This window comes from Callospermophilus lateralis, chromosome 6 (assembly GCF_048772815.1).
Source record: "Callospermophilus lateralis isolate mCalLat2 chromosome 6, mCalLat2.hap1, whole genome shotgun sequence".
Classification (NCBI taxonomy): Eukaryota; Metazoa; Chordata; class Mammalia; order Rodentia; family Sciuridae; genus Callospermophilus; species Callospermophilus lateralis.
This window is the reverse complement of record NC_135310.1, coordinates 34,523,467-34,540,565: the sequence shown is the minus strand read 5'-3', so window position 1 is coordinate 34,540,565 and position 17,099 is coordinate 34,523,467. Positions and strand designations below refer to the sequence as shown.

The 17,099-nt window shown below is 39.2% G+C and overlaps 1 protein-coding gene across 1 annotated transcript in view; it reads left to right on the top strand.

Moving 5' to 3' along the window:
- Positions 1-4,032: 4,032 nt before the first annotated feature.
- Enpp1 (ectonucleotide pyrophosphatase/phosphodiesterase 1) overlaps positions 4,033-17,099 on the top strand; it is a 67,501-nt gene continuing 54,434 nt past the window's right edge. The window contains exon 1 of the mRNA XM_076859729.2: positions 4,033-4,278. Coding sequence (XP_076715844.2) covers positions 4,033-4,278 — 246 coding nt within the window. The remainder of the gene's footprint in view (positions 4,279-17,099) is intronic.

Sequence of the window (17,099 nt, the reverse complement as noted above, 5' to 3'; positions counted from 1 at the left end):
AAAAAAATCATTGACCTATATGCTAACAAAGGGCAAATTTCATGATATGCATTTTTTTTCAAATTTTTTTTAGTTGTAAGTGGACTCGATATCTTTATTAATTTATTTTATTTGGTGCTGAGAATCAAACCCAGTGCCTCACCCATGAGAGGGTCGTGCTCTACAACTAAGTTACAGCCCCAGTCCTATGCTATGCAATTTGTACTTTAATAAGTCTGTTAAATTCAGATTATCTGACAATCCTAGATTTTGTTTGAAATGGAGTTATAAGAGAAAATGGGGAAGGGCACAGTGGCCAAGATTGTGTTCAATCCCAAAGTGAAGATTTGAGTAGCAGCCGCCTTTCAATAGTATTAGTTTGCATCCAGAATGACTCCCCAAATCTTAGTCACCTGCTGATGGCCTTATCAGGAGGTGGTGGAAATTTTAGAAGGCAGGGGATAATTGCAGGAAGTAGCTCTCTGACAGGGTGCCCTTGAAGGGTATATTAAAGGGTATATTGAACCCCTTGTCCACCCCTCTGCTTTCTGGTTGCCAAAACATGAGCAGCTTTGCTATACCACATCATTCCCTGCCATGATGTTCTGCCTCACACAAACCTAAGGGCAATGAGCCAACTGGTCACAGACCAAAATCTCTGAAACGATGACCAGAAATAAATCTTTCCTCCTTTAAGTTGATTTTATCAGGTATTTTGTCACAATGATGGAAAGTTAACAAACAGAGTAGTATTTTAGATTTCTCCACATTTCTATTACTTCTATTATATCTTACATGTCTGGGTCCACTTTGCTTATTTTGTTACCTGACTGATTCCTGATAAGCAAGTGTCCTCCATCTCAGAGAAGCAAGGATGCCTTTCTGCCCCTCTGGTAGATTCCTGTCCAATGGCAGCTCTCTCATTAGGAATTATATGTAAAACAGGCATAATTTATATAAAATTAAAGTCTAAATTTTCTCTCCTGGCATAGTGATTGGGTGATTAAAATATGGAAAAATATATTGGAATTTTTATATAAAGTTGGGGAAATGTAAAACATTTTATTGGCATAATTTTGTAATATTATTTATAAGATCATTGTATAAGTGAGGACTAAGGATCAGAGACTTCTTGTAATCTGTTCAAGGTCACATAGTTATACAATCTTCTTGCTAAAAAGGGCACATATATTTGTGCTTACAAAAGAGACAGAAAAATTAGAATGTCATACAAAATCTTAAAAATAAATCAATGCTGTGGAAAAACTTTTTCTTTTTTCTGGATCTCCTGAAGCTTAAAGAGCTATGTGGTTTTCTCTTTTAAGACTTGGCTAGATGTCTTTGGTCTTATACCAGTGAAGTGGAGAAAGCTGCAGAAACTCTGAAGCAGCTGCTAAAGTAATCACGGCATATTTCATTTTTTGAAAGCTAAGAGTTTCTCAACTTTGAGAAGGCAATGTTCAAACATAGATAAATTGGTCTTGTTTGGTATTTGGCTTTATCTACAGCTTTACAGTTTCAGATACCAGAGAAGAAATGTTTACATGTTATGTCAAGGAATATTATAAAAGTTTAATGTATCATCTCTCCTCTTGTACTAGATCAGAGTGCTCAGTCACTAATGCAGAGTGATTTAGGATTAAAGATGAAACATTCATTGTTCACCTTTGCCACTACCAAGAGAAATTGTGTTGCTGTTTTATGTTCCCAGACCTACCTTGTTGTACTTTGGAATATGAAGCTGTCCCTCTGACCATTTAGAATAAACAAGACTGAGGCAAGACTTTATCAAAGGCATTTCAATGTCTATAGCTAAACAATATGAGTGGCCTACTAGGCCTCTCTTATTCCTCTATTTTTAGAATTTTAACTGGGCTTTTATAATTACCCATAAAAATCCCAACTGGTGTAGGTAAGGAAGGAGCTTGAGGCAGAAGCTTAAGGCAGAAGCCACATCCTGGTGGCTTGCCTGCTAGGTCCACCCTACAGATGTGTTAGATTTTGTTTGGCCTTTAAAGTGTTTAAAGAAAAATTTTTTCTGAAACTTGTAGAAAATATTTTGCAATCTGAAGAATTCACAAAAACATCTCAATTTCCTGTTTCTTTTGAAAAATCTGATTGTTTACCCGGGGTGCACAATCCGACCCTGAGTAAAAGCTGCACTTTTTATTACTATAGGGCAACTGATTCACCTTTTGCCAATCTGCAGGGGGCTGCCTCACTCATTTATGGTTCCTGCTGGTGCCTAGATGTTTGAGATATTTGTGACCCTGCAGATGCATTGACTTTTCCAATGGACCGAAGTCTTTAAAGTCATTTGTTGTTTTGAGTTGCAGACAACACACTTATTCCATTTGTTTTGTCAGGTTCAAAGCCACTTTGGAAAGTCTCTGTTGAGTTGCTTTTAGAAGTTCTGACACTCATTTGATCAATCTCAGTGAAGCAAATCTTTGAATCTGACTTCAGGAAACAGTCAAAGCAAGATTTGAAGCCAAGTTTGTGGTAAGAAATAATGTGTGACTATGAAATAGTGAAAACCTGTTTCTGTTGGGTGGTTTGTAAGCTGACTCAAAGGTAACAACAATAAAATAAAAGTTCAAAAATGATTTGAGGGATGGCTTTTACATCTTTCAATGTCAATTACCTTTTCTATTAATTGTTCATAATATCCTATGTGTGGCTCTATAATTCATACATGACTTAGGTTTTGATTTTTTTTTTGGGGGGGTACATGTTGGCCCCACTTTCTCCTCTTCACCAGACTGAAACCATTTAAGGGAAAAATATATTTTTATTCATTTTTAAATATGCTATGCATATTTGGAGGTGGCAGATTGAAGAGTTCATTATTGAAGGAATGAATGAAGTGCATCCCAAGTTGACTATTTTAAAGGGGAAAAAATCCACTTTATACCTGCTAAACATTCATTCTGTTTTTAAAACATTTGCATATATTCCCGTCAGTGAAATGAATAAAAATTTAATTGTTTGGGGGTTGTAGGACTTTCCTCAGTCACTGAAGTCAGTTGAGAGTCACTTTTCCTTTGACAGGAGACTTCCCTGCACACTGTGGTTTTTGCTGACAACCAAGGAAACGTGCAAGTGGTAGAATCAAAGATGAAACAAAACACATCTAGAATTACAGCCGCTGCTTCATGGTCTAGTTAAAACATAAAGCTTTCAGTATTTCAGACTGCTTTAGAATTGTTAATATTGCTAACCAAGTAACAGTGTCACTCTCAGGAGAGCACATCGCTGACATTTTGAAACCTTCCATACAGAAAGCCAAAAGGAACTAGTGAGTGAATATATTAAAACAGAAGCAGCAACAAAGCTCTAGAAACCACATAAAATCATGGAAAACTAAACATCCCGTGTGTATATATATATATAATATATATATGTGTGTGTATGTGTAAACCCGTTTATTTTAAGGTTGAATCTCCTCTCTTGGAGTAGTGTAGCCTAGGAGGTAGGTAGCAGGGCTTTGGGAGAACTCTTGTATTTTTCCCACGTGGGAGAACAAGAAAGTCACCCCACCCCCGCCCCCGCCCCTACCGGTTCATTTGCATTTCTCTCCAGAAACACACAGGTCTGTCCCGAGACTCACTCCCCTGCCTTTGAGAAGCTGGGAGCGCCTGGGCCATGCATCCTTCTCCTCCTCCTCCTTGCTCTATTTTGGGACCCCATGATCTCATGCCCTCTGCAGACCACACTCTGCAATTCCAGTCCAGCCCGCGCTGCGGGGCCACGCAGGGCGATTCCTGCAAGTGTTCGCGGTGGCCGGGGCGCGGGGAGGGGAAGGCTTTGGGGAGAAGTTAAAGACACGCCCACGTGAAGGACTCAAAATAACCTACACGCAGAGTGCCCGAAATCAGACAGGAAGCCAAATAATCCGGGGCGTTGAGTCGCTTTCCCTTCACTTCGGGCGCTGGGCGGAGGGACAGCCGCCAAGGGTCTGACGGTGGGGCGGCGCGGCGGGCTGGGGCGGGGCCGGCGCGGAGTCTATTAAAGGGCACTGGGAACAGCGGGGCCGGAGCGCCCGGGGCCACGATGGAGCGCGACGGCTGCGCTGGGGGCGGGAACCGCGGTGGCGGCGGCGAGGGCGGGCGCGGTCCCCGGGAAGGCCCAGCAGGGAACGGCCGCGACTCGAGCCGCGGCCGCGCCACCGATGCGCCCGGAGACCCGCGGGCGGCCGCGTCCTTGCTGGCCCCTATGGACCTGGGGGAGGAACCGCTGGAAAAGACGGCGCGCGCCCGCACCGCCAAGGACCCCAACACCTATAAAGTGCTCTCGCTGGTAGGTCGGCGACCCGGCCTGGCGCCCAGGAGGGCGGGAGGTGGGGCGCGCAGAGCTCCTTCTCTCGCTGCGCGGTCAGCACCCGGCCCCGGAGAGAGGCAGCCTCTGGGGCGCTTCGCTTCGCCTGCACACCCACCTTTGCAGCTGTGCCAAGTCTCAGCACCGCTTTCCCTTCTTTTGGCGCCAGCGATATGTTTCACTCCGGATGCTCGGGAGGGCCTCTGTATGAATCCAGAGTGTTCAAACCGGTCCTCTTTAGCGATATCACTTTCTTCCCAAGAAGAGCACAGGGTTTTTCGAGGAGGGAAAATGAGCAACCTGAAAGTTGTCGGTCTTAGGAAGGTGCAGCAATGTTAAACCTCTTCTGGTGGCTCTGGCTCGGGATGCAGTACTGTAGTGATGATTTAGAGTAACTGATTCCAGTTGAAAAGAGTCAACAGAGCTCTTTTCTGAGTTTTATCAGGAACTTTAGAAAACACTTTTCGTTCGGCGGTTTTGGTATTTCTTGCAGCTGCTCAGGAATGCCATCAATGTTAACATTAAGTGACTGATTCTTTGCCCACTCTAACCACAGGCTGCGCGATCTGGGTTGCTAATGTATAACTACCTATGGTCCCTTCGCTATTTTGTCTTGACAGTTGCAGGATCCACAGTTAATTTTCTTGAAGTGTGTGGTTGTTTTTCATTCTAAGTCTTTGGTGGCCAGAGCTAATCTTGGGTCAGAAGACCTGGGTTTCATGGCCATTGTTAGTTCCTGGGGCCTTCCATAATTCTTCCCTACCTCACTTTTTTTTTTTTTTTCCTGTGTTAAAATGAGGTCGTGGAATCTCTTGGACATTACATAGATTTTTGTGAGGATCAAATGGAGCAATGTGTGTGATAAATAAGATCAAAACCAAAAGAAGATATATGCGTTTTTATTTTATTAAGTGGAAACCACAGGCTTCTGTGTATAGAGTACTAAAATGTATTGTCACACATGATGATTGAACATAATTTGTTGTAAGACGTCTTTTCTGGTGTTTGAAGTCTCCTTTTTGTAGTCATTTCCAATGATATTTTAGGTCTCATGGTGACATTACAGTACTTTGAGCCAAAATTCCTAGACTTAAGAGATGTTGTCATATCCTTAGTACTTAAAAATAAGCCTAAGGTTCAAAGAATAAGTGTCCCAAACCACATGATATTTGCATCTCAAGATATATTTTTGTATCAGATGTCATTGTTATAACATATGGTATTGAAGAGAACTTGTTTGAGTCTAGTGGATTTTTTTATTTTTTATTTTTAATGAAGACCTTCAGCTTTTACAACATGATCATTTAAATTATTTAGTATTACTACCTTCAGGTGGTTTTAGCATACTATGAGGCAGTCAATAATTATACATCGAATTTTATGCAAGTCAAATGTAAAACCATTTCTACATGCCTGTAAGTCTTGAAAGTTTTCCCAATTGCTAAATCTTTATATCTTCCCTGCTCATTTACCTACTCTCTACCCATTGAGAATCCACAATGGGTATCCACAAAGGTCCACCTTTGGAACAAAGGTTTTAGTCTTTGACACCTGCACTCAGCTGGTCAAACAGCATCCCATGTGTTTTTATGATGCACCTTTGCATGGTTGACATGGAAGTGTCCTGGTACTTATTTCCTCATATAGGACTACTAGGAATATTTTTTGTATCCCACTAGGTGGGGCCTTTTTCTGTAACCTATATTTAATTCTTATTCCAGATCTTTTGCTGGAATCCTGAGAGACATTAAAATACAAGTAATTACTAAACTCATTGAAACTTTTTTAAGCTGAATGTGAATCCTCTTCCCCATTCTTCTTTCCCTACCTAACTTCAGTACCCTCCTACCTCCAAATCTTTCCTCCAAAGGAATTTGACAGCTATTATCAAAAAGCACTGTGACACATCTTCTAGAAAAAAAAAACTACAGTTAGAGAATTTCTCTTTTTTTTTCTTTCTTTTCTCAGATTAAGCATTAGCACACTTTTCATAAAGCTGAAGAAATAGGTTGGACTGTTGCACCCTGGCGTTGGGATTAAGAGAGGTCATCCACTCTACAGCTACTCTGCTTTAATCCAGCAGAATAAGCATGAGAGTTGCTTTGCAAATAGATAATTAATCAGTGGTAATGACTTTTGCACCTTTCTGAAATTTTCTCAGTAAACTGAAAGGATGAGGGTATGTAAGAATATATAAAGAAGGGAATATCTTGTCCTACTCTTGCTTCTCCCTGTGTGGTGTTTGATCCTAGGAAAAGACAAGCAAGCTCTATTCTAGAGGCTTTTGGCCCTGGGTCCTGGAAATGCTTCTGCCTAGGCACTGAGCCAGATTGAGGAAAGCAGAAAGAGGAAAAAACAAGTATTAGTTTCTATATGCCTCAGTAGATATGTGTGTCAGTCAGCTTTCTGTCACTGTAATGAAATACTGAGGTAATTAAGATACACAGAAAAAAAAAGTTTATTCAGTTTACAGTTCTGGAGGTTCCAGTCCAAGATCAAGATGCCATTGCTGTGGGTCTCTGGTGAGGGAACTGATGGTGTTGGCATGAAGCACATGATAGAGCAAACCACTTTCATCATGAGCCAGGAAGCAGAGAAAGCATGAGAACTGTGTTCCACAATCCCTGCATAAGGCACCCCCACCCCCATGATCTAACACCTTCAATAAGGCCCTGCCCCTCAAATGTTCTACTACCTCCCAATAGGGCCACCCTGGGGACCAAGACTTTAAGCTCATGGGCCTTTGGGGGACTTGCAACATTCAAACTATAGCAATATTTTAAATACTAGATGTTTTTCCTTGGTTCCAAATCAAGTTTTGAAGTATAGACTTCTATTCAGTTTGGACTTGGAGATTCATTTGAAATATCCTTGTTCCCTGCATGATTTTAAAGGGACAGGAAACTTTAACTGCATTGCAATGCATTTTTTCCAGTTAGCTCTTCTGAAACATTGTTTTGTTATGTTATGATCTTCTGCTGTACTTATGTAAACATATGTCCGTGTGTGTCAAAGACTTCATGTACAGGTAGTGATCAATGAAGACTACTTTCACCTTTCCTTTGAAGAGTTTCTTTTAAGAGGTGGAGTTGGCCTTGGTTATCTGAGATTCGGGTGTGAAGGTTAATAATTCCCTCAGCTTCCTTCCCTTTGCCTTGTGATCTGTTATCACTAGAATACAATGTTAATAATACTCACGATAACTCTCTGCTCTTAATTAGATTCAAAATTGACATGGCTCTTTGGTTAAGGAAGATTTAATAATAGTATTCATGATAACTCTCGGCTCTTAATTAGATTCAGAATTGACATTGCCCTTTGGTTAATGAAATTTAATATCTGTCAACTACAGTTAAGCATTTTATTTTAAAATGGCCAGAGCACCTTGGAGGTCAGAGCTGTCTGCTCTTTGCCCTTTATGGTATTTATTTCACGCGTTCTAATAAAATGCACCAAAGATTTCTAGGAACTCAGCTAGACTGTTGTTTTTACTTCTGGTTCTAAGATAGTACCTGTGTCATTTGCTGCTAAGTCAAATATCTGGAGAAATGCAACTTAAAGGGGAAAGATTTTTTGGGTTCAGTTTCAGAAGTTTCAGTCCAGGGTTGACTGGCTCCATTGCTTTGAGCCCTTGATAAGGCAGAACATCATGGTGGAAGTGCATGGTGGAGAAAAGCTATTATCTTATGGCAGCCAGGAAAAGGAGAGAGAGAGGGAGAAAGAGAGACAGATAGACAGACAGACAAAAGAAGGGGCCAGGGACAAGCTATAGACCTCAAGGGCATGCCCCTGTGACCTGCTTCTTCTAATCATGTCCCACTTGTCTATGGCTTTTGCTACCTCCCACTAGTCCATTCAAATTAATTTACCAAATGGATTAATCCACTGATAAAAGATAAGATCTGGATCAGAGCCCTCATTATCCAATCATTCTCTGAAAGCCCCACCTCTGAACATTGCTTCACTGGGGACCAAGCCTTTAACATATGAGCTTTTGGAGGACATTTCAAATTCAAACCATAACAATACCTAATGTGGTTCAGTGTCAGTGTTTGGTTGGTTGAATAATCGCTACATTTTTAAATAGAGGGAGTGACACTTCAACTTGTAAAAGGGCAAGATGGGAAGACCAAATATATAACATGGCCTCAAAGATTCCACAAATTCAGAAATCCAAATATACATGATCTGGGTATAGATTCTCAGGTAAGATCAGAGTGGGAGTAACAATTTATTTGGGCAGAGGGAAATGAAACAAGTAATGAATGAACAAGAGTTCCTGACGGAGGCCACATGTCTAAGAAGATACCAGACAGGGCCTCAGTGATCATTTAGATTCAGAATTAGAAGTCTAGCTGGTGGAAATTTTTTTTCAGGTAGAAATAACCCAAATGAGGATGCACTAGATATTCAAGTAAGGCCATTGTATAGGTAAAATAAATCTGCCTTACCTATGCCAAGGCCTCTTTTGTTTTGGTGACTTTGCTGGCATATCCACATTCAGTCTTTATAACTCTTATGGGCCACTGTTGCCTCCAGCATTGCTGTCTATTACTTCTTTTCTTCTGCATTGAGTCATGCTCTGTGATTTCTCTCACACCCGTTTGTTTGTATCTCAGCTCTTTCTGCTCCATGTAGTCTCTTTCTACGGCACGCACAGCCCTGCTTTGAATACCTGCCTCATTTCCCTTCTGTGCTGCTTGTAAGTTAATTCTCAGTTTTGCCATCTCCTATCCCCATCATATACCAATCAGGCCTTTGAAGAGAATCCCTGATGGCCATGTGAGAGACATGCATTATGCATTCAGTATAAGAACAACTGAGGCTATTTACCTTTGTAGAATATTTGCAGAAATTTTTATCAGCTTCTCATGTTTCTCCTTCTAACACTTTTCTCTTAGTTTTCAGCAGCTAAGGTAAATAAAATAGTTTATATTCAATTTTGTTTTGTAATACCATTGTAATTTTTAATATTAATGAATGTATTGCAACTGTAATGGGCATGTATTATGAGCTCTTTGAACAAGGCAGAGAACTTACTCATGATTCACAACTTTTTTGTTGTTGTTAGAGGGAGAGGTATTTCAAGTTCCAGACAACTTGGAAACAAATGAGCTTTTGGAACTTAACTTATAATTAGTGTTATGGTTTGGAAGTGAGTGTCCATGAAAAGCTCACATGTGAGACAGGGCAAGAAGGTTCAGAGAAGAAATGATTGGATTACAAGAGCCTTAACCCAATCACTGAATGAATCGTCTGATGGACTTTAGTGGTAACTGAAAGGGCAGGTGGGGCATTGGGGGTATGGCTTTGGGTCATATGTATACCTGTGGAGTAGAGTGTCTCTCTCTGCTTTCTGATCACCATGTGAGTTGTTTCCCTCTGCCACACTCATCCTCCATGTTGTTCAGCCTCACTTCAAGCCCCAAGGAATGGAGTCAGCTCCCTATGGTCTGAGACCTCAAAAACTGTGAGCCCCCAAATAAACTTTTCCTCCACTGAAGTTGTTTTTGTTGGATTCTTAATCACAGCAGTGAAAAAGCTGACTAAAACAATTAGTGATCTGCCTTTGGTTAAAATAAACTTGCCTCTATCAACCATGAAATATACCCCAAATAACACAAAATACACAAGAAACCTTTTTAGTAAATGAACTCATGGCACAACATGGATTACTGTTTTCAGCATAAATCTTGTGCAACAAGAACAGATATGCAGAATGCTGACCTAACATGAAAATCCTTTGGCATTAAATAAAAATTGGATTATGTGTTAACCAAGGAAGGAAAGTGCAGTAATACATTTAAGAAGGTCTTTTAAAAGAGTAGCCAGAATTTCAGCTAAATATTAACCGGGGCACACTACTTCCTGGATATTTTAGTTACCTGAGGCTTCATTACAACAGTTAAGATATTGTCTATAATATATGTCAGTATTTTCTCTTTTACTTTTAGTTTTTAGAAGAAGAGCTGTTGGAGATATAAGTGGTTAAAAGTTTAGATGATGATAATTAAACTTTGCAAATTTTAACAGGTGTTTTCCCATATATTTTTAATTGATCTACAGCACATCAACAGCTCTGAAATAGGAAAGTACGGTGACATTCAATTCTATTTTTGCAGATCAGGAAACAGGTTTAGAGGAGTTCAATCAGGTTTCTCCAACAGTGTTCATAGAAACCACCTGGGGAATGCCTTAAAGACATGAATTCCGGGATTCTAATACCAGAGATAAGGATTTGGAATGGATTCAAGGAGTCTGCATTGTTTTTCAACATTTTTTCAGATGTAGGTGGTTTATTTACTTCACTTTTAGAAACAGATCAAATGCTGAGGCAAAAGCCATACCATTAAGTAATAGACCATGATAAGTGAAAGGCCTTTTTTTTTTTTTCTTTCTTCTTCTTCTTCTTCTTCTTCTTTTTTTTTATTGAAAGGTCTTTTAAATGACAGATTTTTATTGTGGCCTAATGGCTGATGTCATCCATTCGTTTGCCTTGTCCATGATGATTGTTACATCTTGATGCACCAGGCTTTGTCTGTCATTGGGTGTCATCTCCCCACACTTCAATATAAGCAATATCTGATTAGAACCTCAGTGATTTCTAGTGTGATGCCATAGATTGTTATATAATGAGATATATTTCTTTTGGTAATTCAGCAACTAAATTTCCCTGAAAAAATTCAGTGACAAAATTAGTGTGCTTTTCATTAGCATAAAATCAGGCAATAATAAGGTTTTCATGGTCTTCCAATATTGCAAATTTTTGGTAAATTGCTTTCTTAATTTGAATTTCCTTCTTGATACATTTTTTAATGTACCGGAATAGGAAAATAGAGAGTCATCAAAGAAAACCGTTTTTGCAAGGATGAATTTTCACAAGCATATCTCATTGATAATTTTCTCACCATATCTTATGACTTCACATAGATCTATCTGGCAAACATTCCATTCAGATGTGATTAGGGATCTTTAAAGATCATTCTGTTGTGCTTTTTAGGAGAATATTCATGAGAAAAATAGCTTGTTCCTAAAACTGGGTTCTTTCCCTTCTAAGGCTTCTTGGCACTAGCATGTTTGTAGGGTCTTAATGGGTCATCTGAGGCCTACGATCTCTTCTGGAAAGAGAAAAGAGAAACTCCAGAAGTTTTTATGGAGCTTTTATGTAGCAAAATAAATAACAACTATTGTGAGTTTTTTTTTTTCCCCAAATGGAGTTTAGAAGACTCATATGGCATATTTGCCACATATATTGCTGTTTTCTGGAGGCCAAACCATCTTGTGATGAGGTTAAAAGCCAAGCTGGATGCTTTTTTCCCTGGGAACACCCTTGTTATTTAGAAAGCATTACTGACAAACTATTGTTACTGCTAGTTGGGTATTTGGCAGACATTTTATTCAAAATGAATGTCATTAAGTTTGTCAATTCAAGGAAAACAAATGAAGGGGATATATATTGCCTCAATAAAATTGAGCTTTTGGACAAAATTAGAATTTTGAATAACTTTCATATTTGATTCATATGTGATTCAGACATATATTTCCTGAATATCAACTTAACAGCTTCCCAATCCTTAAAGATCTTTTGAGGTTATGGATGAAGATAGTGAGGGATGCTATTTTTCATATTGTTCAATGATGTATGTCAGCATTTCAAAAAAACGGCAGAACTTAGTAAATCAATATTTTTCAAAGAACCAGTGGATGATGTTCCAAAATTATGCATTGATAAAAGTTCCAAAGTACAAGGTAGACTAATGGATTTTCATGTAACAATATGAAAAGTTGTCAGTGTCTAACCAAGTTTCATGTTATGATTTAAAGAATTGCCACTTGTAGAATTTTGGTGTGGTTTTAAAGAAAAGTGTCCCTAGTCCTCTGAAAAGCCTTCTTAGGGTTGTTAGCTATTTGTAGGAACATAGATCCTGAGACCAGAAGTTTTGAGAATATATCTGCTTTAAGGGAAAGTATATGTTTAATAATATTTTAAGAACTAGAAGAGGGAAATGGGAGATTAAGACATATAAAAATGATCAAACAGGTATAACAGTTGTATCTTTATGTAAATTCCTTTATAGATTTCAAAATCCTTCTGCTTCTCCTGCCTTATTGAGTCCAATTATCCTCTTGTTAGAGATAATTTTGGGGTTTCTGATCACATTAGTAAGAATTCTGTTAATCTTATATCTGTAGTTTATTGGTAAATAACTTTGGAGTTGGAATTGTGATAAAATCCTGATACTCTCTAATTAGCTGTTTGAATGCAGACATATATTTCCTGAATATCAACTTCTACAACAGTAAAATAAAACTACACCAGAGTGTTGTTAGGAGAATATATGTGCAAAGTGGCACATAGTGTGCCCCTCATGGTAGGTTTTCTTGTCATTGATAAGCTTCAGAGTGACCATGAATTTTAAATTTTTCTTTACTCAGAAGGCCCTTGACAACTTTGCTACCTGGTGTGTGCTCTCCTAATCCATCTGCATCATTTTCCTGCAACTTGTAAGAAATGAAGAATTTTGGGCCCCATCCCAGACCTCCTGAGCCAGAATCTGCATTTCCCAGGGATTTGTCTGCACATTAAAGTTTGGGGTGTCACAGCTCTCCATAATTATGAGACCTAATTATTGGAATTTCTGTAGCTATGAGTTATAATAATCAATGCTTGCTCTGCCTTTGACTTTATACAAGATGCTGTGATTGAAAACACAAAGCAAGACAGAAAAATTTAGTTCCTCCCTCCATGACCTCAACTATGATGGCATTGGGTTGAAGTGGCACTACTGCTGATTGCATTTGGTCCCTCTCCTTCCTTGGACCCCATTGCTTCTGTGTGTCCAGAACACTGCACACCATCTCCTACTTCCCTTTGCACATGCAGTTTCCATCTTTCAGGAATCTACCCATGCTCTCATTTGTTGCTTGTTCTTTAATTGCTTTTTCCTTACTCTGTACTGGCTTGTCCTTTAATTGCTCTTTATTGCTCTCAGCTGGGCCAATTTTCTATCTTTGCAATCATATGATAATAGTCTGGTGTTTTTCCAGCTTAGCCATCCATCTACCAGGATCTCATGTAGATTTCTTTTTACAACATACCATCAATAGAACTCTTCACTTCAAAGTTTCCATTGCAGTACCTTCTTGACAATCCATAAAACCAAAACAAAGGAATCTTGTACTGGGGCTTTTCAGGTGATGTCAAATCAGGCTAAATGTCCTTGGCACAAGTTTATTCCATAATACTTCATCATACAATGCACTGGCTTCCTATAAATCACCACCTAACATCATCTAGATCAGAGTCTCGGGAGACTAGGACACAGGTGAATGGAATGTGCATGTGCTCAGGTGGGAAGGATATGGGCCAGAGTATTAAGAACAGATCATATTGGTCCTGTCTATTTTTGGATTACCCAGGGAAATAAATACAAAACAACTCTACTTATCTATGGTTCATTTATATACCACATCCAATCAGCTTAAAGGAAGTTAATGTGCAGAATGTCAACACTTGGAAACTTCTTTGCCATCTCTTGGAAACTTTGAAAAAGGGAGTGTTGATTTTTCAGGAATGATTCAAGCAAAGGTCTTGGGAGACAGGTATCCTGTGGAGGGTAAACTTGGAGTAATAAGAATTGTTTGGTATGTGACCTTTGAACAGTTTCTTTATTTGGCTGACTTTCAGTTTTCTTAATCATAATATAAAGGGTTAGGTGGGCTTCTTCTAGATCTAAAATCTTTGTCTAGAGAGTTAGAGTATTTTCTCCTGTTGTAAAAATGCTTCATATCACAGAAAATGCAAAAAGGTGTAAAGGAGAAAATAAACATTGCTTTCATTCTATGTGCAAGCTATTAATATTTTGTTCCTCCCCCAAGGATTCTATGTGTGATGAGGACCACAGACAAGTCAAGATGACTCCTGGCACTTTGCCAAGAGGAGTGGTTTGAGAAGTAGATTCCTTAATGACTGACTGCTGTGTCTAGATTAAGTCAATTAAGTTAAGCTGTGTGTAATCATTAAGATGATGAGGATTCCTTAATGACCAATTGATGTATCTGGATGTTAATTGAAACAAGCTGTGTATAATCAGTTAAGTATATATACCTCTGCTGTCCTGCAATAAAGCGGCTCCCGCTGTATCAACCTTCACAAGTTCCTTGTCACTCGAGGCCCCCCGCCCCCCGTTATTTTGCCCAGCCAGCCGGGCTGTGGCATATGTGTACATATCATTTTTTTTTTTAACAAAAATGAGATCAAATTGTATGAACTGTTCTCTTTCCTTTTTAAAAATTTATAGTCTATGTGATATTTTAACATTGCTAGACAGTCTTTTTTTTTTTTTTTTTTTTGGTGGCACTGGGGATTGAATTAGGGCCTTATGTGAGTGCTGTACCACTGAGCTACATCTCCAACCCTTTATAAAATTTTATTTTAATGCAGGATCTTACTAAGTCACAGGCTGGCCTCCAACTTCACTATCCTCCTGCCTCAGCCTCCTGAGTGGCTGGGTTTGTAGATGTATACCACTGCACCCAGATATTAGTTGTATTTTTAATGTATCTTTGATAAGTAGGATTTTGGGTCTTTTATTTTACTATCCTTAGCTCAGTGGCAATCTTTGTAACTGTCCCTGCTTGTATTTTACATGCAATTAGTCCTCAGAATTTTATTTTTTCATTTTTTTCTGTTTTAATCATTTTTTTAGCTCTACTTCCATTTCCCATGACTCCTTCTATGGTTATATTATTAATTATCCTAAAATAATGACTGCTTTGCAGTATATTTCTTTTCAGAATTTTCTAGAGACTGCTACATCACATGTGGTAAAATTTGTATTCCTCAGCCCAGCATTTAAATTTTTTAAGACATTTTATTTAGAGACAGCCTCTCTACATTGTCTTAAATTTAAATTTTTAAATTTTAAATTTTATTTAGAGACAGGGTCTCACTGAATTGCTTAGGGCTTCGCTAAGCTGCTGAGGCTGGCTTTCAACTAGCAATCCTCTTGCCTTAGCCTCAGGGGCTGATGGGATTAAAGGCAAGCACCTTGTTAACCCAGCCTCATTTTTAGCATTATTTCTCATTGTTTGAGTAAGAGTGGATCTTGTTTACCAAGGGCTTATTAACAACAGTTATCCATTTGTAGTAGCACTTCTGGATTTTGGCACATACATGCGCAGCCATTTATTTAATATTTGTCAATCATTTAGAGTAGACCCTTGTCTCTAGTAACTGCTAGTAAGTTTGAGAAGTACATACACACCTTCGCCTTTGTTGAGTTTACCATTTATCAGGTCCTGTGCTAGGTACTTTATCTCCTCTAATTGGCACAGTTCTGTGAGTGAAGAGGAACAAAACTGTTGGCTGATGAGGGTGTCTGGTCTGGCACCTGCACCTCAGTGGGACACAGTGTCCTGCACATTAGGTGAGACATGTTTTATACCCACAGCTTGGATTGAGGAGTTTGAAGGGCTCAGGTATTTTTTGGTCTTAAAGTTCCTTATCAATTTAGAGTCAAAATCAAGCTCAAGATACATGTCTCTTTCTCAAATCTTCCAGCTCTGCTGATCTATACCTTCCATTACAGTCAGCTCAGAGTAGGACTGTTCTTCACACACACCTTATACAGGTTATTTCTATTCTCTATCCCAGGTGTGATTTTTTTCACTTCTGTTTTCTCACCCAGCACCAGGCACCCCCAAATTCCACTTCAGTGTATTCTTTTGCATGAAACATTCTTTAGCTGCTCTTCCATCCATCTCCCTTGACCCTGAACCGCTCAGTTGCTGCATAATCCTGTAGAAGTCACAGTCCTTATTTAAGCATAAGAAGTCATAGCCCCTTGTTTAAGAGGCAGACTATGGAGCCAGAGTTCTGGGGTATAAATTCTGTCTCTGCCAATAACTGCTGTGTATCCTTTAATTTGGGGCAAGTCCTTAAACTTTCCCGTGTCTTAGTTTTCTCCCCTGTACAAAGGAGATAATAATAGTAACTACCTCCACATCTGATGGAGTCTAGGCTAGATTATAGATTGTAATTTATTGGACACATATTTAGAATTCCTATTGTGTGAGTGGTCTGGTGCAAGAGGCTGGGCCACATGGTCAATAACAGCCCACCCCTAGGGGACCAGGTACTTATCAAATAATTACATAAAATATCTCAAGTTGCAACCATGGCAAATCCCACCCAGGAGCCATATATTGAGCTGTGAAAGAACAGTGATGGGAAACTGGCCAATCAGGGGGGTCAGAGGAGGGGGCCTCTAGGAAGTGCCTATCTTGCAGAAAAGGATTGGGAGGGGTGGTAGTAACAGGGGCAAAGGTCCTGGAAGAGGAGGGAACATGATATATCCTAGAACTTAGAGAAGGCCACCATGGTTGGCATGCAGAGCTTGTGGTATACTATGGGACAGTAGGCTGGAACTGTCATTAGGGGCCAGGCAGGGCTTTGCAGACCATCTGAGGGTTTTTTATTTTTTTTAGAGCAATTAGAAATCACTGAAGTCCTTTTTCTGTTCGCCTGTTTTGTTTGGTTTGATTTTTGTTCTTAGCAACAAGATGTAATTTACATTTTAGAAAGGTCATTTTAGTTTTCATGGTAGGAACAAATTAAAGGGAGGGCAGAGGGTGGATGTAGAAAGACCGACACTTTTTTTTTTTTTTAAACTCAACTACTCTTTCCTTCCACTAGTCACATATTGTAGCTACTTATATTAAAATTTAAATAAAGTAATCTTAAATAAAATAAAAAAAATTCATTTCCTCAGTCATAGGAGCCACACTCCAAGTGCTCAGCA